This window comes from Cyprinus carpio, chromosome B23 (genome assembly GCF_018340385.1).
Source record: "Cyprinus carpio isolate SPL01 chromosome B23, ASM1834038v1, whole genome shotgun sequence".
Lineage (NCBI taxonomy): Eukaryota > Metazoa > Chordata > Actinopteri > Cypriniformes > Cyprinidae > Cyprinus > Cyprinus carpio.
In genome coordinates this window covers 16,673,339-16,696,834 of record NC_056619.1, presented here as the reverse complement: position 1 = coordinate 16,696,834, position 23,496 = coordinate 16,673,339, and the positions used below count along the sequence as shown (strand labels likewise).

Here is a 23,496-nt window from a genome sequence, read left to right as displayed (position 1 = left end):
TCTCAAAGTGATCTGTTTGCCATCAATCCGTGTAATTTCTGTTTTCTTTCTTCCAGGTGTTTACTGGTATCTTCACTGCCGAAATGTTTGCCAAACTGGTTGCAATGGACCCATACTACTATTTCCAGGAAGGCTGGAATATTTTTGATGGCTTTATCGTGAGCTTGAGTTTAATGGAGTTGGGCTTGGCCGATGTAGAAGGTCTTTCTGTGCTGAGATCATTCCGATTGGTAAACATTTTTATTGCTTCAGATCTTTGATGTGTGTGCATGTGCTATTGCATTAAGAAATTATGTGAATCAGGGAACAGAATCAGTGGTTAAGTTTGCATGAAATGCGAAATCACCCTATTTTTAATTGCATATTATTGTGAACAGTTCATCCATGCATATGTTTTATTCATACCTATGTTTTATTGAATCAACAACTGATCCCTCCCTACATTTTTGTTTTCTGAATAACCCAGTTCAACCAATCAGATCGTTTTGTTTTTCGGTTTTACATTTAAAGAATTTCCATGTGTTTTATTTCTCTCCAAACTGGCTCTGTTTGTGTGTGTATGTGGATGTACGTGCTGAGATGAGGAAGCGCCTCCCCGCTTAAAACGTGCATCTGAAAACGCAACACCGAACATCTTCCCTTGCAATGATTCTAAACCTGTTGTCCAACAAAAGAGAATATTATAACATAACCCAGAACATCAGACAAATGTTAGAAATAACTTCTGTCCTAATCTGATGTGGCTACTTATCACATAATGATGCAGAAATATATTCTATACTGCAACAAAGGCTATGCTGATTAGCAATGGATTATAAATATACTTAATAATTATAAAAATACCCAAGGTGGTTTTAAGAGCACAGATAAACAGTACATTGTAACAGTCAAGTGTTTATTGTTGCAATGTTCTCTTTGAATGTCATCATTCAAAGCTTTTCTGTGTTCTTTTATTCAGTTACAGTGATAGCTGGATGCTTTTGTCCATATTAAGTATTTCCTGGTGTGTCATCAGTTCTATTACTTCTGACCCATATGTGGATTTTTTGCATGAGGGCGCCTTAAAACTGACATTACATGGGTTTTTTAGCACTAAATAATGGCCAATCCATAAAAATAATACTTCTATGAAAAGAAATTTGAAATAGTTTTAATTAAAGTGTACTGGAATTTTTTTAAAGAGGTCAACGGATGCCCATTTTCCAGGAGTTAATGAAAAGTCTGTAACATACTTCAGTTAAAATTTCTCAATGGTACTGTAAAACAACACCCTTTTTACCTTGTCAAAAACAGCTCTGTTCACAGCGACCAGTTTCGGTGCATGTCCCTTTATATGCTAATGAGCTCTGCTCACCCCACCCCTCTCTTCCGTGGGGTGATGAGCCGTTCTCTGAGAGACTGTAAACTTTAGCCACATTTAGCTGCAGAACTTGCTTACTAGCACATTGTTAGGAAAGGCGATTTGCAAAGATTAATTTAAAAAACCCTTATACTCACTTCTTCTGTAGGTGAAGCTGGATCACGAATGATTTGTGCGAACATAGAAGCATTTTAGGTAGATTGGGGGGGGGGCGCATTCCCTTCAAAAACAAACGTGATCCACTGCATCTTCAGCGGCTCAGATGTTTGGAGTAAATGACAACTACTATGTTCATTATTACATCCAACAACAAAACACCTCAGTCGCTTAGGAAACATTCTTGTCTACCTGCTCCGGCGTCGAAAAAATGGCGGACTGTTTACAGCTTTCTACGGCTCTTTCATTTAGAAGGCAGGACTATTCCACCATATTGCGCATTGCAGTTTCTTCCATTCAGAAATATAGGAGTGAACACTGAGTAACCTATGATTTTTTTTTTTTTATTATTCACACTGCACACTGATGATACTCAAAAAAAGTCAAATTTTGTCAGGTCTGGACAGTATGTCATTTATGTTATGATTGTCATCTGCTTCCAATACAAATACAAAAGCATAAACACAGATCTCTCATAAATAAAATTCTGTTTAGCACCTTCTTTCTGTGGGAGGTAATAGCACAATGTTAATTGCATAAGGGAGATTGTGAGTATAATAAGTCTAATTTACATAGAAAGGAGGTGTGTTTGTACTGAAAAGAATGACGGTTATTTTATTTAAATACAGAGCAACATTATTTTAAAACAGCGTCTGGTTAAGCAGGATTGTGGGTGGTTAGTGAATAAGACATAATGAATAAGTTGCACAACTCTTTAATGAATATGCCCTTTGTTTTCAATAGCACACATTCAAAGAATAATATTGAACATGTTAATTCTGCTTGTGCTCTCGTTTAACAGCTGAGAGTTTTTAAACTGGCTAAGTCATGGCCCACCCTTAACATGCTGATAAAGATCATCGGCAACTCAGTGGGAGCTTTGGGGAACCTGACCCTGGTGTTGGCCATCATCGTCTTCATCTTCGCCGTGGTGGGCATGCAGTTGTTTGGGAAGAGCTACAAGGACTGTGTGTGTAAGATCGCTGCAGATTGTGAGCTGCCCCGCTGGCACATGAATGACTTCTTTCACTCATTCTTAATCGTCTTCCGGGTGTTATGTGGAGAGTGGATCGAGACCATGTGGGATTGTATGGAGGTGGCTGGACAGGGAATGTGTCTCATTGTCTTCATGATGGTCATGGTCATAGGAAACTTGGTGGTAAGTGTTCTTTTGATGCAGAAAATGCATTTTTGTCATGAAATTTGAGCTAAGTTGTACTGAAAACTGCTTAAATGGAGATAAACGCAATATTTAGGTTTCTATCCCTCTGTTGAAAGTCCAGGTAACCAAAACTTAAAAGATCCAAAAAGGTTATAAAGGTGGGTTATATTAACCCATATGAATCAAACAATTTAAAACAAGTCAAGTGAAGAGATAACAATCGCTTCAAATGACTAACATTCAGTTTTGGCTTTTATTCACAATTAAACACAAATACATTAAAACATACACATTAAAGAACACCTTTATGCTTGCCTGGTGTTTTCTTTTTCTTCATCTGAATTAATGTATGGTTGCCTGTTATATGTTCTGTAGATGTGTATATTAATATTATTTATATTACATTACTATTTTGTCGTTATTGTGTCTGACTTAAGATGAACCAAATAAAAGCAAAAAAAAAAAAAAAAAACCACCCGTTAGATTAAACTGAAATTCTCTTTATGATGCCTTTATAACTTTTTTGGGTCTTTTAAGCTTTGGTTACTTAATGGAGGGAAGAACTTGTCAGGTTTCTTTATAAAAATATATTAATTTGAAGTCTTTTGGGTTTGGGACCACGTGAAAGTGAGTAAATGATGACAGAGTTTTCATTTTTGGGTGAACTATCACTTTAAAAATTTTATCAGTATTCCTGAGTATATGATGCATAAAATGCCTTCAAAGGCAGCTGTCTTGGTCATTTGAGGCTAAGTTATATTACTTTTCTCTCACACTGATCAGGTCTTGAATCTGTTCCTTGCCTTGCTGCTGAGCTCATTCAGCGCAGACAATTTGGCAGCTTCTGATGACGACGGCGAGATGAACAACCTGCAGATTGCAGTTATTCGCATTAAGAAGGGAATTGCCTGGGTGAAGATCAAAGTTCGTGAACTGGTCAACATCATCCTCAGGAGGAAGGTCACCGATGAGGCCAAGCCGCTAGATGACATGTACGATCGGAAACTAAACTGCATCACCAATCACACAGGCGTGGACATCAGCCGTGACCTGGACTATCAGAAAAATGGCAACGGAACCACCAGTGGTATAGGCAGTAGCGTGGGCAAGTACATGATTGATGATGACCACATGTCCTTCATCCACAACCCCAACCTGACCGTATGCGTGCCCATCGCCGTGGGCGAGTCAGACTTTGAGAATCTCAACACAGAAGATTTCAGCAGTGAGTCTGAAGCAGAGGGCAGCAAAGAAGTGAGTATGCAAAAGAGCTGATGTTGTGATGCTTTTAGGCTTTGACCTAGTTGCTTGTGGTTGAAATGTAATACCCTGTGGTTATTGATTTGGCCTCAGGAGTAAATGTTTAGTAATTCTAAACTGAGGTATTTGCTAATTTTTGTCCATGATATTGATATATGTGGAGTAAAGTGCAGTGTATTGTTTCAAAATGATGTCGAAATGCGTGTAGGCCATTTAGAACACTGTATTGTGAAACATGAATACAGATACTTGTCATTTCATTCTTAGAGCTAAAGTGTGTTCATTCTGGATGTCTAGCATTTACAAACACATTTTCTTGTCTGCCACTGGTCAGGCAAACAGTCCTAAACTCATGCTATTTAGGCTATTGTTCTGTTTGAGCATCTTGAGTTTTTATAAGCGTTTTATTAATGCAGTTAAAATTGGCATTGGACATTGTTTTTGATTTGCTATTTTAATTTCTTTACATAAAAAAATGGCACTTGTGAACTCTTCTTAATCAGTTGGATGACATCAGCTCTTCAGAGGGCAGCACCATAGATATTAAACCAGAGGTAGAGGAAGCGGTGGTGGTGGAGGCAGTAGAGGAATATGTTGACCCTGAAGCTTGCTGGACTGAAGGTAAAATGGCTCATAGATTTCTCTTTGCAGATTATTTATTTTTTTATACAGAAACTGTAATGGATTGTGAGAACTGAAGAATAATGTGTGGCATTTTGTAGCTTGTGTGGCCCGCTACAAGTGTTGTGATGTGCCCATCACGGAGGGCTGGGGTAAGAACTGGTGGTTCCTCCGGAAGACCTGCTATCTCATTGTGGAGCACAACTGGTTTGAAACCCTCATCATCTTTATGATCCTCCTCAGTAGTGGAGCATTGGTGAGAATGTACACAAACACACAAGCACTTTGTTCTGTGTTTAACTACTTAAGTAGAAAAATGCTGCTTAAATATTGCTTGGGATTCCATTATTATATTGTTTTGTAACATAAAAATATATTTTTTTTTGTACTTTTGAACTGATTTCCATTATGTTTTGGATTCTGTCTGACTGTTGCATTAATGTTCATGTGAGGTATATATAATGTGAGGTTCAAGCAGGCATTGTCTCATTGTAGAGACCTGGCGCCATGTGATTAATGGACTGTCCTATTCATCCTATTGGATCTATTTCTGGCATTGGAAATGTTCCTGTATTTAGCACTACTAATGTTGCCAAAAAAAGGAATGTAATAGAATCAGGGGTCTTGCTTTATACAATTGCTTTTTGAAAGCTGACTCTGTTTTAAACTGAATTATAACACAAAGAAGTAGCCTTCTGTTCAGTTGTTTTCCCAGTTGTTGTTGTGCATAAATAATAATAATATCATTATCTGTTTTTGTATTATTTCTATTGATTATTTCTTGAATTAATATTCTAACTGAAATATTACTGCATTCTCTTCTTTGGTTTTTTAATTGAAATGAAAACCACTGAGAATTAGAGCAGCAGATAGAACTTTTTTTATTAATGCAACTGTATGTTATCTGCTGCAGGCTTTTGAGGATGTGTACATTGAACAGAGGAAGACAATCCGTATTATTCTGGAGTACGCTGACAAGGTCTTTACCTACATCTTCATATTGGAGATGTTGTTAAAGTGGGTGGCCTACGGTTTTGTCAAGTACTTCACCAACGCCTGGTGCTGGCTGGACTTCTTCATTGTTGACGTAAGTCTATGATTTAATTTGTGCTATGTTTGTTGTCAGTTTGATAAATGCCCTTAACGTACACATTTTGTTGATGGGTTCCATCCTGCCAAAAGCAAAGTCTGACTAGTGTTACATTGTATCATAACCTGAACATATTTCATTTCTAATATGAAGCTATGTGGAACGAGATTTTGCACAAATCAGTGTGTGGGGCCAAGCAGCATGATGTGATACACGTATGGCTGCTTTGGACAAAAAAATTTAACTTTTGTTAAGTCACTTTATGATGATAAGATTATTTTGTATGCTTCTCATACCAGTCAATACATTTAAACATGAAAGTGTAATTCAAGCATTTTAGCAAATGAGAAAAGTAGAATTATCCTGGACCAGGACAGAAACAGTGTGAGTGAGAGTGTAAGCCAGACCATAACAATAATTTGGTGGAAACTCTAATGTTCAACATTAATGTTTGTGTGTATATATGTATATATGCATATATATATATATATATATATATATATATATATATATATATATATATATATATATATATATATATATAATATATATATATATATATCAGTGTGTGTGTGTGTGCGTGTGCGTGTGCGAAATGTTTCAAAGTATGAAATAAATAAAACAAAGTTACAAACAAACTTTTTTTAATATACGTTTACACTTTTTCTGTTGTTGTTTTATTTTATGTTTTAAAGTATAAAATAAATAAAGTATATAATTCAGTCCTGTCACTTTTTTATATTTTACACTTTTTCCACTGTTCAAAAAATCTTTCTTTTCGCTATTACCACAAACAAGCTATGAATCTGAGTGCAGGAGCTCTACTTTACTACAGACACGTCAGTGCTTTTTCTGTGACTTAGGGTTAGGGTTAGGGTCAAAATGTCTTGATAAACAGCTTTGGAAATTTCTCTGTTTTCCCATTCAAGTAGCTAGGAGCTGTATATCTTTTACCTACATAAAAATTAGCTGCAAATGGGTGTTATCAAGATGGCCGCCAAGTGACCTAACCAAGTCAGGGACATTAGAAGCTTTGTTTAAAATGATAAAATAAATTCTTTGGCATTTCAGACAGCAGAGATCGTATAAACTCTGCATGTTCATAGACCTGACGATACTGGTTGCCAGTCACAGCAATGTAAGTTTTAAAGATGACTTAAAAATAGCTGAAAACCGGTTGAGCAGTTTCTTTGAGCTGTCAGTTAAAAAGGAAAATGGTGCAGCAGAGGAGATGAAAAGACAAATATCTGCTCGCCGTCCTGTATCTATGCAGATGTTTTATGCGATAGTCAAGGCCAACAAAAGGATGGTTCCCCTTTTAACAAGATGTTAATGTTTTGGGCAGAGAAGAGTCAAATGTGATCTTTTATATGAAGAGTAAAGCTGTGTGTTGTTATGCAGGGGTGAAGCTTGAAGGAAAAATGTTGTGCTTATCTTGAATATAAATGCTTATATAATAAATATTCTTTGTGTCTAAATCATGTTATTTCATAAGATTGCATCATCTCTTTAAGATCTATCACCCATGCATAGCTGTGCAAAAATGCTAGATTTCTACATTACCCTGGGATGCTTGAATATCTGCTATCAAGAATGATAAACTGGCTTGAAAGTCACCAATATTGTGCAAATATTGTCTTCCCCCTTTGTATTCAATTTCCTTTAATAAAATGACACAGGCCATATCTATCATTGTATGGTTTAAGTGTTGGAATGGAAATTACTAGCCAGAATCAGTCTGTCAATAACAATGATTATTGATCTAAGATATTCAAGCATATCTCATTCTAAATGAACCTTGTTTCTAAATCCCGTACATGTGTATGATGTCTATACTGTGTGAACAATAAGATATGTGTGGCCTCTGACTGGGTTCATTTTCTGCCCTGCCCTTATTGTGGGAGACTCACCAAGTGTAAAATGCATTTTAGAGTCCATTACAAGTTATGATTGCAATCAGTTGTTCCATAAACAGAGTATTTTACACAACAAATGAGTGATGCTAATGTAGTTTTAAATTATGAGTCAAGGTATTTGATGAAAATATGTTAAGTTGTTTATGTATCTAAAATGCTCACACTTGGACTCCAAACTAAGGGATTCAGAGGAATGTCATGTGGATGTGCTTTTCTCATGATATGTGGAGGACATGTTACAATTGCAGTGACCATGTCAAGATACAATTTGATTGTATGTGTGTTCTGACCTTGTTCCTGAACTAACCACCTTTTAGCAGAACTCGTACACACAATGCTGTTTAATGAGGTGCTGTGGGACATTATTAGATGCATACACAGTCTATTTGATGTTCTTTCATGTCATATATTTCCTTAAATGTTATCAGAAGTTAATCTTCTTTTACCAACAGTTTTATACACCTGAAATTTATCCAAAAGCATATAGACGCTCCCAAAAGTTTTATTCTGAAATATTTTGTTTAGCACTATATGAAGATAATTTTTACACTATGACAATTAATTAAATATCACATTTATTTATTTACACACAAAGCCTGATCCCTCATTCATAGCTGGTGCTGTATTCCATTCCAACTCTGAAACTTTGAATTTCCTGCCTGCAAAAGTTCGAAAGAACTTCACTTGACTTCACTAACAGACTTCCGTCTCGGAATCCATGCAGAAACTTGCCGAGACGCTGGTTTTATGACATCTCGCAAACTCCATTCAAAAGTTTGGGAAGTTTATTTATTATTATTTTTGTTTTTAAATAAATGAATACTGGTTTTCAACAAAGGCACATTAAAATTATCAAAAGTTTCGGTAAAGACATTTGTGATGTTACAAAAAAAATCAATTTCAAATAAATTCTTTATTCATCAAAGAATCCTGAAAAAATATGTATCATGAGTTATACAAAAATACTAAGTAGCACTAATGTTATCGACTGTGATAATACTGAGACATGTTTCTTGAGCACCAAGATCAGCAAATTGAAAATTGAAAATTCATCTTTGCCATCACTTTAACAAATTAGATTTATAATAAAATGAAAAAAAAAAATTAACTAATATTTTAATTGTAATAAACTTTTCACAATATTACTGATTTTATTTGATCAAATAAATGCAGCCTTGGTGAGCATAAGACACTGAAAACATTGAAAAAACCACCCCAAACTTTTAAATAGTTGTGTATAGGGAGATGTTCACATGGATGTTCATTTATGATACTTAACATTTTTAATTTTTACCAAATCAAATGCAGAAATTAGTCAGAGGTATTACATGAGGGTAGAAGTTGTTTTCAGATAGTATGAAACGTGGTAATGTTTTGGTATCTGATATTTTTTCATGCATCATTTATCCTCCACAATTTGGTTACTATTTGGTTAAATCTATAGAGTTGATGTGATTCAAATGGTGGAGCATGACGATCAATGCTGAAGTCATGGGTTTGATTCACGTGGAACATATTAACTGACAAAATTGATTTTTGATAAAAGCATCTACCAAATGCCTAAATGAATTTTCAAACATCTTATTTATACATCGTCTCAGTGTTGAGGAATGGTTTTTATTCAGGGATTTTAAGATATCATGTAGGAATGTTCCACATCTGACTTTGAATGGAATGCAGCACAGCTAAAAAATAAACCAAATTTGTGAGTTTGCTCTGACTACAGTCCATACCAACCCTCTGTCCATCAACCCCTACTCCTCAGCCCTAACTGAGGCTGATGGGAGCTATAGTCCATCTTAACTATTCCCGGGGTGCTGGACTAACACTTGTGCTAGTTGGGAAGAACTCCATATCCCAAGATGGATCAAAAGTTCATTCCTCCCTCCCCACTCTTCCCTTCCGTGAGGTAGTGCTGAGATGTGTTGATGTTGAGGACGTGCAGCAGACGGTGAGTTGTCCTCCTGACTAGTATATGCTTTGTTCCTCCACTGATATTTGCTTTTGCTTTTATGGGTGTGATGCTCAGAGGGCTTTCACAAGGGGCCAGCATCATATCTAGCATGCGTTTGTGTGTTCATGTATGTTTATATACTGTATATGTTCCATTATTTCCTATTGTCTGTCATGCTATATATCTGTGCCATCAGCCATACAGACTATTATTTGACTATGCTCATATATCTAATTTTTTTAGATATATATTATAAAGTTAAGATCCATTCCAAAAGAAATTATTTAATAATATATTAAATATTATTTTAATATGCTTTATTATCTTGTAATTCATTTAATAACCAAAAGGGTTTGAGTGACAAACATCAGCCATTTTTGATTGTTTTGAATCTATTCAATTTTAGTTGACATTTTTTTTTCCTGTCTTCATTTGGTCACAGCCACACATCTCATTGACCTTGCCTTACAGAGCGAGCGTGCTGGCAGATGAAGAAAGCTTACACTGAGGGGCCATCTCAGCCGGCTCAGGGGGCCCCGGGGCCCTCCATAAAGGGGTGCTTGTGGGTTCCGACTGAGGCTTAAGGTGACAATTACCCCCAAAGATCACATGATCTGTAGATGAAGGAGAAAGCTTTATTACACGGTAGCTTCTAAAAAGTACTCATTTTGTGAAGAGTTGTATTCTGTCTATTTTGAGAGAAAAAGAGCATTTTTATTATTTTTAAATATGTGAAACAAAAAAATTAGTCCATTTTAATTGATGCCACCGAATCAATAATTTTTTTTTTTTTTAAGGGGAATTTAACTGGATATTTCTGTGCAGAGATTATTGATGGATACTGGTGCCCTTGTGGGTATTAAAAACCGCCAAAAATTCTTGCCTTTTGGTTTCTAAAATGTCAGCTAGCATGGTTTCTTCAGTAAAGGAATATGATAGCCATTCAGAATAAAGCTTTCACCTTTAATAGAACCCCTTCTGTGAGTTGGTTAGCTTTCGGTGTTGTGGACTTTTGCTGTGTTTTTACCAAGTCTTCGTCAGTGGTTGGTTGGAGGTGTGCAGGTCTGTTTGTATACCTTTTCATAGGGGTGCTCAAGCCTGGTGTCCCAATCCACTGCCTATCCATTGGTGTTTTTGTTCCTGAACAGTTACAAGCCTTTTTTGATGTTCTTGTTTGCACCAATCCTTTGCATGGACATACATGCGATATAATCAATACAGTTCTCTAGAGAGCCATTTTGACCGATATGACCTTTCTGCCCTTTACTTACATGTTCGCTTTATCCTTCCAGTTAGCATGGAGGGCATTTACTTTTCCACAGTGGATGGCATTTTGAGTAACCAGGGCTTGGGTTCCCACAGAGTGATTTTTTCGTCCTTTGGGTGCTGTCTAATTTTCATTTACTATCTGCGCCCCCCGATCTCCCCTTTCGCTGTCACGTTACTGTGTCACTGTGATGCTCTTTAAACTGTAAAATCAATGTAATTTGCAATTTGGCATACATGTACATGTTTACCTGTATTCTTTCTCACAGGTTCCATTAGTTTGTCTGTCTTAAATTAAATGGGATTTAATGCCTCAGCCAAGAGCTACATGGAGAGACAATGTTAGAAGGGCAAGGGTAAGGTTCTTGAAGTATGTTGGGTTGCTTTTTTGATGCATCTGCAGGGGTCACCTCTATCTTCTCAACCCCCCACGTCCCCAAGGTCCCCTAACGTACTTCATCAGCCGTGCGTTGTGCGCTTCTCTGTCTTTTTTTGTTCGAGTCTTATGTTTCTCTTTCTCTCTGTCTCTTTCTTTCAACCACAAGTTTCTCCACAGGTGTAAGGAAGCTCACAAGGGTTGGTGACCTCCCAAAACTAACTAATCCTGGGTTTATCCTCTGCCTCTAAATCCCTATCTGTACCTGTAACCGATACTAAATATGAGTCTTTCTCTCTCTCTCTCCTTCTTGGGGATATATACATGTATAAATGCAGTGTTATATATGTATATACCCATCCGAACTGTTGTGTATGTGTGTAAACCAACGTTCCAGCAGCTCTAGAGGCCATCTCTTCCCTCAAGAGCTTTCTCTCGTCTAACAGTATGGATCCTTTTTTGCTTCTCTGTTTCTGTGTAGGTGTCTATAGTCAGCCTTATAGCTAATGCGCTGGGCTACTCCGAACTAGGGCCCATTAAATCACTCAGGACACTAAGGGCCCTGAGACCCCTCAGAGCATTGTCACGTTTTGAAGGGATGAGGGTAAGATACAAAGCTATAGAGCTGATCTCTCTGCATGCCCATTCAGCAGTTAAAGCATGCTAGAACTGATCGAAAAACAAACAAAAAAAAAAAAAAAAAGCGACAAGAACCACCGAAACCATACTGGGGGATTTTTTTTAAAGACAGCCGCCAATGAAAAGGACTCACCTTTTCATGCACACCTCTTCTGTACCACATTAATGATCCAGTCATGATGCAGCTGAGATAACTTGAAAAATAGGATGTGAAAAGCTTCCCTGATTTAACTGAAATCGGGTGTATGATTGACTCCTAGTAAAGTCATTGTCAGATGTATCAAAGCTGCCTCATTACAAATAATATTTCCAATTGGCCCTGGACGACAAAAATAGCATGAACAATTATTTACAAATCCAAACGCAAAACCATTCAAATCCCTTCTCATTTTCACACAGCATTTGATCTGCAATTGGCTGTTCATTTGGCCTGACTCTCAACTTCTGCTTTTGATGGAGAGCCCCCTTCCTTCCATTTCTCCTCTGTTACACTGACCCTGTCTCTCAGAGAACAACCAGCAGCACAAAACACTTTACCACTGAGGTCCCCACTTCACTAGTACTACAGCACACTAGATATTCTCTTGATGACTCAGAGCACATTTAATATAATTGACTCTTTGCTAAGCTCCACCCCCCTTGGTTACTGTTACTCGCTCTCCGTGAGTGTTGTTAAAATGTAAAAAGTATCTTTCATCTGCCATTTTTCTAAGGAAATTAAATTATGCAATACTGAGATTAAGAGGTTGAATTAAGGAAAGCTCTAAAATAATCAAATACTGTGATTTCTAGTACTATATGAATTAATATTTAAATGAATTAAAATTCAAATTGTACATATTTAAGTAAAACATGTTCTTTTGGGAATAACACATCTTATAATGATCATTAAAGATTGGCAAATGCTGCATGTATGTCTTCTAGCAAAAATATTTTACCATTTTGTATCCGCCTTATTTTTCCCATGTGTGGATGTGGTCATTTGTAAATTGTATGTGTCTGGCTTCCGGTGTCATCCGCTTCCTGCTATTTTAGCTGTATAAAACAGCTTGTTTTGCTGTGTCTTACCATATTATTTTAATGTAATATCTTAATTATGAAAACACTGGTGTGTAGTGAAAACAGTTTTACCATTTACTGCACTTTGTTTTTCTTCTTGTTATTTCCCTACAGCAGCTAATGAACCAGAAGTCTCGCTCATTCACAGAAAATGACTTCTGCATTGAAAAATAAGGTGGATACACTAAACTGTATAGGTTCAGTTAGATTTTAATTTAATTTTAATTTGTATTTTTATTCATTAAGGATGCAAGAAATTAATCAACAGTGACAGTTAAGACATTTATAATGTTACTAAAGATTCAATTTCATATAAATTCTTTTCAGCTAATAACAGTGCAACTGATAATTGATAATAACAACAAATGTATCTTAAGACCCAAATCAGCATGTGACTCTGAAGACTGGACTAATAGTTGCTGAAAATTCAGATTTTTAAATTGTAATAATATTTCATAATATTACTGTTTTTGCTTTATTTTGTCAAGATAAATGCAGCCTTGGTGAGAAAAAGTGACTTTCTCAAAAACATTACAAAATCTTACCGACCCCAAACTTATGAACAGTAGTAAAAACTCTTTCAAATTCCATTTAAAACTATCCAAAGACGCATATCTACCATTGACTTAATTACAAAAGAGCCAAAGCTTGATATAGCAAGTATTGCTAAGGTATAATTGGTCACTGACGTTTTAAGGCTTAGCAAAGAGTCAGTTGGTGAAGGTAAAAGAAATGGGCTATTTTACTTTAGTCAGAGAGCAAAAATATGTGTGAGAGTTTCCCTATAAACAACAAACACCTGTCAGTGCTGAATGTTTGAACACATGGAGGCCATCCTAACAAATTTGGCAACGATAGGTACTTTACCCCTTTGATGGTTGTGAACCGTTGCACCTGGTTGTTGTCACTTTCAGTCTTTCTTCTCTTACCTGTGGACTGGTTGCCCTGAGCTGTATCCTCTCAACCCCTCCTCACCTCCTCCCTGCCTCCCTCCCTACCTCCCTCCATTCCACACTGTTCACTTCAGCCCATTTGGCCCCGCGCTGCCCAGCCCAGAGCAGCGTCGAGGAACCAAGCCGCTGGAGGCTCACCTCACCCCTCTTTGCTTGTCGAGGATCTGCACATGGAACTGTGAAAAGAGAAACCCTGGGTGTGAGAGGGATATATTTGCTAAGCTTCTGTATCTCTCTGCATTTTCCATCTGGTTTCCAGTTGAAGCCTTTAACAATGTGGAGTGGATGATATCTTTTAGATTTGATTAGTTAGGACAATTGTAATAGTTACTAGTCAGTGGTTTACAAGGAGTAAACACAGAAGCTTAGGAAATGTGCAAGACTATGGAAGTGAGAGGTTTGTGTTAGTTTTACTTCCAAACAGAAAAGGAATCAGAGTAAAGAGATCTGTGATCTCACACTGCTGTTATGACTTAAGGTATGCCTGGACCCAAAAATGACAGATAAGGTATATCAGTTATCAAATTTAAAGCTATAGTTGATGTTATGTTTGCCCTTATGTATACATCTGATAACAGGGCTCCAGATTTCAACTAAAATGGTTGCAAATGTGATTTAAAAAAACACTAACTTAAAATCTAGTCACCACTGGCTTTAGTCAGGGCAACTTGCTGTCCATATACAGTTTGTCAGTTATAATCTTGTTGGCATGGGTAAAGAACATAGTGGCAGCCATGATGTCTGTCCCGCTTTGAGTAAATGTTTCAAGAAACGAATGTGCTTGTGAGTTAGTTTTTTAAATAAGACTAGCTCAGTCAGTGAAATGTTCAAGCAATGAGTTGGTGAATAACAATTTTTCAATCCGATTGTAAATGAACTAGGATATGTTACTTATATGAATTAAAAAATATATATTTACCATTATTATTTATTGATTTGTAATTTATAGATCATAAGCAAAGTTATTTAGCTCCTAAATGTTTAATTTTAAGAGCCAGTGGCTCGCTAGTCATTTTTATTTTATTCTGGAGCCCTGTTGTACTATTTTATGGCAGTTTATTTCGTAGGATTTAGTAATTATTTTGTTGTCTTCTGTCTTTCTTCTATCTCTTAAAACTTTAAGTATTGTGTGTAGATTATACTGTCATTTTTGGGTGAATCGAAATGGTGTTTTCCTAAATTTGTTCTGTTTGTGTACCTATAATTGGATTCATGAGGGTGTGTGAAATCCATTTTATGTAACCGGTAGAAGTATATATAAGTAAAATAAGTACAGAGAGAACGATGAGTTCTTACCCTAGTGAATAATCGATGTTCATCAACTGATATGCTGTTTTGTTTGAAATTAGAGTTAAAAATGAATAAATGACTTGATAAGGAGACGCAACAGTGGAGAGATAAAACCAGCTTAGACTGTGCTATGTTTGCGATTTTTGATAGGTGATTCTCTGGCCAAATACAAACACATTAAGTATAGGAGTTAGTTCTCGTCTGATGTATTGTCTTGATTATCTAAAATTTGAGTTACCTTATTCAATTATTAGTTTTTCTGTACCCCAAATCATATATCGAACCCCAGCCAGCTTTGAAACGGCAGAAATCGCTCCACACTGCTGCCTCTCCTGTCCATTTATTTATTGATTTTAACGGTTCTTGAGATTGCACAAAGATGTCATGTAACACGCATGTCCTGTTCAATTGGAAATGCACATTATGCACTTTTGAAAGCCATTTTCCCTCACTTTGATATCTGTGTCAATTCTCACAAATATATTTTACGTCTATGTGACATTTGAACATGTAGTCTCTATTAAAAGATGGACAGTAATTCTCTTGACAAGTGCTTTTTCCTGGGGGTCTTTCAATCTTCAGCACTCCAAATTTTACGTATTCTGTCATCTTGTGTATTACTGTATTTCTCATTTTGAAAATGTAAAACAAATCAGCACTCAAAAACATCTGCTATCAGCCTGGTCCCCTGCACTTGCTGAGAGAATCCTGCCATCCTCTGTGCCTCTCAGTGTGTTCAAGGGGGGAATATGGCTCCACTTTTCAGTATGTGCATGCTCAGCTGCCTGCCTGAGAGCTGCGGCTCGGCTGCCTAACACAGTTAGTGAGCGTCTCCTGGCACGCTCTGCTCATCGCTAATCACTGATGGACGATGTCCTGACTGGGACGGTGGGGGAGGGGAGGGATATGGAGGCAAATGGGTTGTGGGGAGGATGGGATGATGTGTAAAAGGTTTTAAGTTACTCAAGCTTGCCATGGCAATGTTAAAGTAGTTGGGTGGTGGGTTGTAGTTTTAAGGATGCAACTGTTTGCTTTGGGGATGTAGAAGTTGTGTGAGTCTGTGGCATATTTGTATGGAAGATGTTGCATTCATTTTTATAAATATACTGCTTAGTCAGAGAGCTACTATTTAGGGCTGTAGTCCTGGAAGACCTCAGCACTGTGCATTTGATGAGTAGGACTTTAGGACTTTATTTTTTTATATATATCATTGAATGCAGTGTGCAATTTTGGATGCATCTTTCCACATTGTGCAGTGCTGGGATAATCCAGAGCCAGAATAAGGAGCCACCTATTTAGGACTCAAATTTTTGGGATTCAAAGGATTTATTGGCTTTGAAACTAGTATAGACAAGTAATAGTATTTACTTTGTAAAAGTCATAGGCCACCCAAGGAAAACAAAAAAAGCTATTTGTAGTGACAGCATGGCCAGTAAAAAAAAAAAGATTTCCCAAACCACAGATGTACGTACAGTATATGCTAAATTCCACCAGTACTATACTAATGAATTTATATTTATGCAAAGAAATAACAATCAATTTACAAATCCCACTAAGTTAATTGCTTCACTCTTGAATATTAATGACCTTAAAGAGACTTAATTATGATGATTTACAAATTATGGGTTGTATGTGGGTCCTGTAGCTAATTTTACAAAATGATTACAAAATTGGTCTTATTTTTAATTACAGTTCTTTACAGTTGCAAAGAAATATAACTTTTGGGTTTCTTGTTATTAAAAAATAAATAAGCAAACCCAGCCCAGGTGATAAAATGTAATGCAAAAGTAACATAATGACTTACTTTCCATAGAAAATAATGGAGTTGGTAGCTTTTTATGGAGTAACGCAATATTGTAATGCATTTAATAAAAAATGAAAATTAATAAACTTTGGAAGACAACATTTATGAAATAATATTACAGATAACAAAAACAAAACTTTGGTTGCTAGTTTTTTTTCGGAAAGTACACTGATGTCATCATCTTGCATTACATTAGACTGAAGAAAAGCATCATTCATACTTTTTGGGAAAAAAATACCTTTGGAATGAATTGGGAGAAATTCCGTCTTTTGGTATAACAAGGTTGAACACGTCATCATTACAATGAAAATCTTCTTGCAGCCAAATTTAAGATTTTAAGTATTAGCTAAGATCCCTGATCTGAAACTGCTGTCTATAGGAAAACAACAAAAAAGTCAAATTATAGAATTATAGCAGGAACCTTGGACACATTTTTAACATAGAGCTGAAACCGCAGGAGGTTGAACCAACTCCAAGGTAAAGCTAAAAGCAGCCAAATGTATTAAACATCATAAACCCATCTTCTTAGGCAAGAACCAGACATGGGTGTCATGTAGGCTAATAAAACATGTTTAATGAGACTCAATTTGTATTTAACGTGATTACAATTTAATAAAAACATTAGAAATTGATAATTCCTTTCCACTGCTATTCAAACAGCGAATAAATTATATAGGCTATAGAAAGTGACATTATCACTAACTTTGATCTATCACAAGTTTAAGTACTCTCAAAAAAAAAGAAACTACCGTTATAACTGAAGCTGTATACACTGTGAAATTAATCTCTTACTTACATTGTACGTACATCTGCGCTTTGCTGTTTCTGATGAGAGAATTCCCAAGAGTCCAGAATTCAGTCAGAGAATGTGCACGCACTCAACAAAACAAATGAATTTCAGCGATGACTCAACTGAACTCCTCTGATTGGCCATTGCATTTCTAAGCTCAACAGAATAATCTCAAAATAATTAAAATACACAATACAAAAAAAACAACAAACAAAAAATACTAAAAATAAAAACAGAAACATATGATCAGATCTTAATTTAATGCCACAATCGACACTGTCTATTCATTTTCCCTTTGTTAGCAACAGACATACTATATTTAATTTGTTTGTACAGGGGCATTTTTGTCCAATTTAGAGCCATTTTTGCCCTAAGTCCCCATGGTCAGGGCATGGGAAGGCTAAGCCTTCCCCAGCCTTACACACGCTCCGCCTATCGCTGAAACAAAATAAAGACAGTGTAGACAATAAGCTTTGAAGCAATTTTCTTGGATGGCCATGTGACTGAAACATGAATCAAAGATAGTTTATAATTAGTTAATATTGGACACTGAGCAATGTTCGTAGTGTCATTCTTTTTCTTATGCCATGCAAATATGCAGCCACAAATGTGAGAGTGTTTAAATGTGTTTCTGTTTGAGGATTTGATGGGCCATTTCGGGTCTCTTACACTGTACATCTTGTCTGTCCTACTCTGGTCTAGGTGGTAGTCAACGCCTTGGTTGGTGCCATCCCTTCCATTATGAATGTCTTGCTGGTTTGCCTCATCTTTTGGCTGATTTTCAGTATCATGGGTGTCAACCTGTTTGCGGGAAAGTACTACTACTGCTACAATGCAACTGAAAAGGCATTGTTCGAAATTGATGTAGTCAACAACAAATCAGAGTGCCAAGCATTGATAGATCAGAACTACACTGAGGTGCGCTGGAGAAACGTCAAAATCAACTTTGACAATGTGGGTGCTGGTTACTTGGCTCTACTGCAAGTGGTAAGACTACCTGCCTGCTTTTAGTTTTTAGTAAAATGTTTTTTTGGCTGAAGAAATATGTTAAACACTGATATTAACTTTCCCTTTTTGCTGCTTAGGCAACCTTTAAAGGATGGATGGACATCATGTATGCAGCAATTGATTCACGAAAGGTGAGATGTCTGTGCAATCTTACTTGACACCTGAGTCAAAGTACCCTTTTAAACTGTCTTTCTCTCCTCAGGTGGGAGAACAACCAAAGTATGAGGACAACATCTACATGTACATCTACTTTGTTATCTTCATTATATTTGGCTCTTTCTTCACACTCAACCTCTTCATTGGTGTCATCATTGATAACTTCAACCAGCAGAAGAAAAAAATAAGTCTCCACTTTTTTTTCTTCACTTTAAATTATTGTTGTTTTGTATTTAAACAAGTGATTTTCCCAGCATATTTGGACTTTAGCGGAGCAGATTTTAACCAAATATTGTTTATGTCTATACTTTGGAGGTCAGGATATCTTCATGACAGAGGAACAAAAGAAGTACTACAATGCTATGAAGAAGCTTGGCTCAAAGAAACCTCAGAAACCCATACCCAGACCCCAGGTACAACACTGAGGAAAAGTGTGATATTTCGCTCATTGAACTGACTTGAATAGAGTCCTAATCTCAAATCTATGCTAATTTCTCCTCTTCTTTAGAACAAGCTCCAGGGCATGGTGTTTGACTTTGTGACACAGCAGGTGTTTGATATCTCCATCATGATCCTCATCTGTTTGAACATGGTCACCATGATGGTTGAGACAGACGATCAATCACAAGAGACTGAAAACATTTTGTATTGGGTTAACTTCATCTTCATTGTGGCCTTCACCACTGAGTTTGTCCTGAAGCTCTTTGCACTGCGTCATTATTACTTCACCAATGGCTGGAACATCTTTGACTGTGTTGTGGTCATTCTCTCTATCGTGGGTAAGTGAACAATGTTTCACTAAATCCCATTTTGTTTTTCATTTAGGTTTTGAAATACAGTGGCATATGTTTGGCTCATTTGTCCTCTTCTTCTCTTTGCTTTCTATCCCCCAAACCACAGGAATGTTTCTGGCTGACCTGATCGAGAAATACTTTGTGTCACCAACTTTGTTCAGGGTTATCCGTCTGGCTCGAATCGGACGTATCTTGCGTCTGATCAAAGGAGCAAAGGGCATTCGGACTCTACTGTTTGCCCTGATGATGTCACTGCCGGCCCTGTTCAATATCGGCCTTCTGCTGTTCTTGGTCATGTTCATCTTTTCTATCTTTGGCATGTCAAACTTTGCCTACGTAAAGCGGGAGGCTGGCATAGATGACTTGTATAATTTTGAAACTTTTGGGAATAGCATGATCTGCCTGTTCATGATAACCACCTCAGCGGGGTGGGATGGCCTTCTTGCTCCCATTCTCAACTACCCACCGGATTGTGACCCGAATAAGGAGAATCCAGGTACCACAGTGAAAGGAAACTGTGGAAACCCTTCAGTGGGCATCTTCTTCTTCGTCATGTACATCATTGTCTCGTTCCTTATCGTGGTTAACATGTACATCGCCATCATTCTGGAGAACTTCAGCGTCGCCACAGAGGAAAGCGCTGATCCACTTTGCGAGGATGACTTTGAGTCCTTCTACGAAATCTGGGAAAAGTTTGACCCCACTGCTTCCCAGTTTATCACCTTCGCCAAGCTGGGTGACTTTGCTGACACTCTGGAGCACCCGCTGCGGGTTCCCAAGCCCAACACTATAGAGCTGATCGCCATGGACCTGCCCATGGTGAGCGGCGACCGTATTCACTGCCTAGATATCCTCTTTGCCTTCACCAAACGCGTGTTGGGTGATAGCGGCGACCTGGACATGATGCGGCAACAGATGGAGGAACGATTCATTGCTGCCAATCCTTCCAAAGTGTCTTTTGAGCCCATCACCACCACTCTGCGCCGAAAGCAGGAGCACATGTCTGCCGCAGTCATCCAGCGTTCTTACCGTGCTTATCTTATTCGGAGAGGCTTCATCTGCAAGCGCTTGCTCAGCAGCAGCAGGCTGGAGAATGGCGGGACCAATCAGGACAAGAAGGAGAGCACGCCTTCTACTGCCTCGCTGCCGTCCTACGACAGTGTGACCAAACCCGAGAAGGAGAACCTGGAGGAGAGTGACAAAAAGGGCAAAAACCAAAAAGAGGTCAAGGAATCCAAGTGTTAAGACTGAACTGTTGAGTTGAGACTGAAACTATCTATTCCAACAAATGTATAGAAAATCATTTGCAACAAAAAACACAGAAATCTTTGGGGAACAAGGTTGTTTACAGACAACAAATGTACCGGGAAAGCAGCTTGGTTTTTACAGATTTAATGATGACCAAACCAACCTATGAGCTTACTGTCTTAACATTTGTGCTCAGTGACCAATACTTTACTGTTCCAACTGCAGCTGAAAGGCACTTACAAGAAGAAACAAAATAATGACCTATGGCAGACATCTTTGATAGGGACCACCTGCCAAAGGACAAAGCAGTACAAAGCAAGCTCATAAGATGGATTCCTTTGCACCACCACGCGTGGAGTTCAGCATTCCTCTGCTATGGACATCCCTTTCAAACACTACACTGCCGAAATCCCACGGAAACCTCCCGCTCAACCCGAGGATTCTGGGACGTTGTATTTTAATCATAGGAGAACCAGTAATAACGACGTTAACTCAATCATGTGGAGTGTCCGTGGTTAAAAAAAAAAAAGAACAAAAAACAAAACAGAAACATTATGCAAGGGTTTTCAGTTGTGATGAATATCTCACCTTATTTGACCCACAAAAAGTAGGGAAAAAAGCTCAGCCCATGTCATTCATCTCGTCATCATCTCTTTGTTATACTTACAGAAAAAAGACATTTTATACATGGGCTTTCACATTGATATTGGGTTGGGGAATTTATCAGGGTTTTGACTTGGGCTGAAAGGGACTTACTCAGACCGAGTTCCTGGTAAATAAATAATTAATTGTGCTCGTTCAATGCATAGAAATGACTTGCATGGTGGCATGTTTTGATCAGGAATCATGCATGTATAATCATAGTCCACTTGACACTGCTACTCAAACCACATCAGTGGCTTGACCATACATTCGATACTGTCCACTAGTTATCAAATTAAATAGATATAGCTGGGAAATGATTGGTCAATAGCAACATATTTAACTACTGGCTATGACAAGTATATGTATACTTACCCCTCCTAAAGCTTGCTTCCTGATTAACCGATTCTCACACCATGCGTCATGTGGGTATTTTTAAGGTGGTCAATCAAAGCTGTTCCTTCATTTGGTTATACAATGTGGCAACTGCACATTGGCACACCCGTAGAGGCGTTTCACTGCCCTGGACCTGAGGAGAATTTGGGATGCCAATTTGGAGAAACGATTTCACTCGAATCAAATCTTGGGTTCATAAACCTTGATTTGCTTTTTTGCACCAGCAATATGATTCAACTGCCCCTCAATGTGCAGCTGAGGCTCCGGTAGGGCCTTCAATAGATCTTCAAAAGGTACAGCCACCATGCCATTTAAACCCTTACAATGCTTTGGTGGGAGGCCATCTCTTCGATTTTCCTGGAGGTACTTGTCTTCATGTCAGCGCATCCTCATGTTTACCATTAAAAGAGGTTGTCAGTTGTGTTAGCATCTTGTTTTGTCTGAAAGATGTCGGAGAAAGCACTCGAGCAGCCATTTTGAATGCATCCTGTAGACATTTAATAGCTTTCTCCCTGTTGAATGAAAAAAGTGACTGATGTATATTTGGAACAGCTTGGATTATACATGTAAACTGGCCTTACACAGCAGGAAAACAAGGAAGGTGGCCCTTTTATGAAGTACGAAGATGATTTTTAATGAAGTGATGGGTACTTGTTGCCTGATAGCATGTAGTTTATTTTAGCCAGTGGTGGTGATACTACAAATTGGCTCATTGCTACCTCTTGAGCAAACTGCCATCCCTTCTTGCTCTGGGTGCAATAGAAATAGTTTGAATTGGCAACAGTAATTCTTTTGTTTACAGTATTTTGAGTAATGTTTCATTAACTCTAATATTTGATAAGGATGAACACTTATTCAGTGTGGGGTGTTACGGTGGATCACAGATAACGTAATACAATGCTAATACATAGGAACAGGAGTATTAAATCATAGGACATCTTCAATCGCTGGGTCAGCAGACACACGCCACCAGTGAGCGGGAGAGCACACCAGTTTACAAACCCACTTCCTCTACTTCTCAGACCTGCAGGTCTGCTTACTGCCTGAGATCTGTAAATCAGTGTGTGTGCTGTGGACTTGAACCAAACGAAGCCTGGTGAAACACTTAGACTACCGTGTAGTTTTCCCCCCTAACTCCCATTTAAGTTCAGATGTGAAATGAAAAATCACTCTCACTGACTGTATGACAAGTTAATGTATCATTCAATGTACAGAAAGGGGTTATGATGTACATGGCACAGTTGCTGAAAAGAATGAACTTTTTGAGGAAAACTATAAGCATTGTAATATATTATTTTATTTTAAATGGCATGCTTTGTTGTGGGTTTTGTAAATACAGAATTTTAAAGAATTACTGCTATTAATCTAATAATAAATTATAACAATGATATAGAATGGCTTCCAGCTGATGCCCTTGTCACATATTTAATTTTGTTTCTCACATTTCACTTTTATTAAAGGGAATTAAATTATATAACGTATCAAGAATATTATACAAAGAATATATACATGTGTGTGTGTATATATATATGTATATGTATATGTATATATATATA

The 23,496-nt window shown here is 37.5% G+C and overlaps 1 protein-coding gene across 5 annotated transcripts in view; it reads left to right on the top strand.

Annotated features, from left to right (window-relative positions):
• The window catches only part of LOC109088309 (sodium channel protein type 8 subunit alpha-like), a 50,243-nt gene extending 27,183 nt beyond the window's left edge, over nucleotides 1-23,060 (top strand). For all 5 annotated transcript variants that reach the window (XM_042750972.1, XM_042750969.1, XM_042750971.1 and 2 more), the window contains exons 15-27: nucleotides 57-230; nucleotides 2,319-2,675; nucleotides 3,462-3,932; nucleotides 4,442-4,559; nucleotides 4,661-4,815; nucleotides 5,473-5,646; nucleotides 11,643-11,765; nucleotides 18,399-18,683; nucleotides 18,782-18,835; nucleotides 18,907-19,044; nucleotides 19,169-19,273; nucleotides 19,369-19,639; nucleotides 19,761-23,060. In XM_042750972.1, the coding sequence (XP_042606906.1) occupies nucleotides 57-230; nucleotides 2,319-2,675; nucleotides 3,462-3,932; nucleotides 4,442-4,559; nucleotides 4,661-4,815; nucleotides 5,473-5,646; nucleotides 11,643-11,765; nucleotides 18,399-18,683; nucleotides 18,782-18,835; nucleotides 18,907-19,044; nucleotides 19,169-19,273; nucleotides 19,369-19,639; nucleotides 19,761-20,899 (3,564 nt within the window). In that variant the 3' untranslated portion in view covers nucleotides 20,900-23,060. The remainder of the gene's footprint in view (nucleotides 1-56; nucleotides 231-2,318; nucleotides 2,676-3,461; nucleotides 3,933-4,441; nucleotides 4,560-4,660; nucleotides 4,816-5,472; nucleotides 5,647-11,642; nucleotides 11,766-18,398; nucleotides 18,684-18,781; nucleotides 18,836-18,906; nucleotides 19,045-19,168; nucleotides 19,274-19,368; nucleotides 19,640-19,760) is intronic.
• The last annotated feature ends 436 nt before the right edge of the window (nucleotides 23,061-23,496 follow it).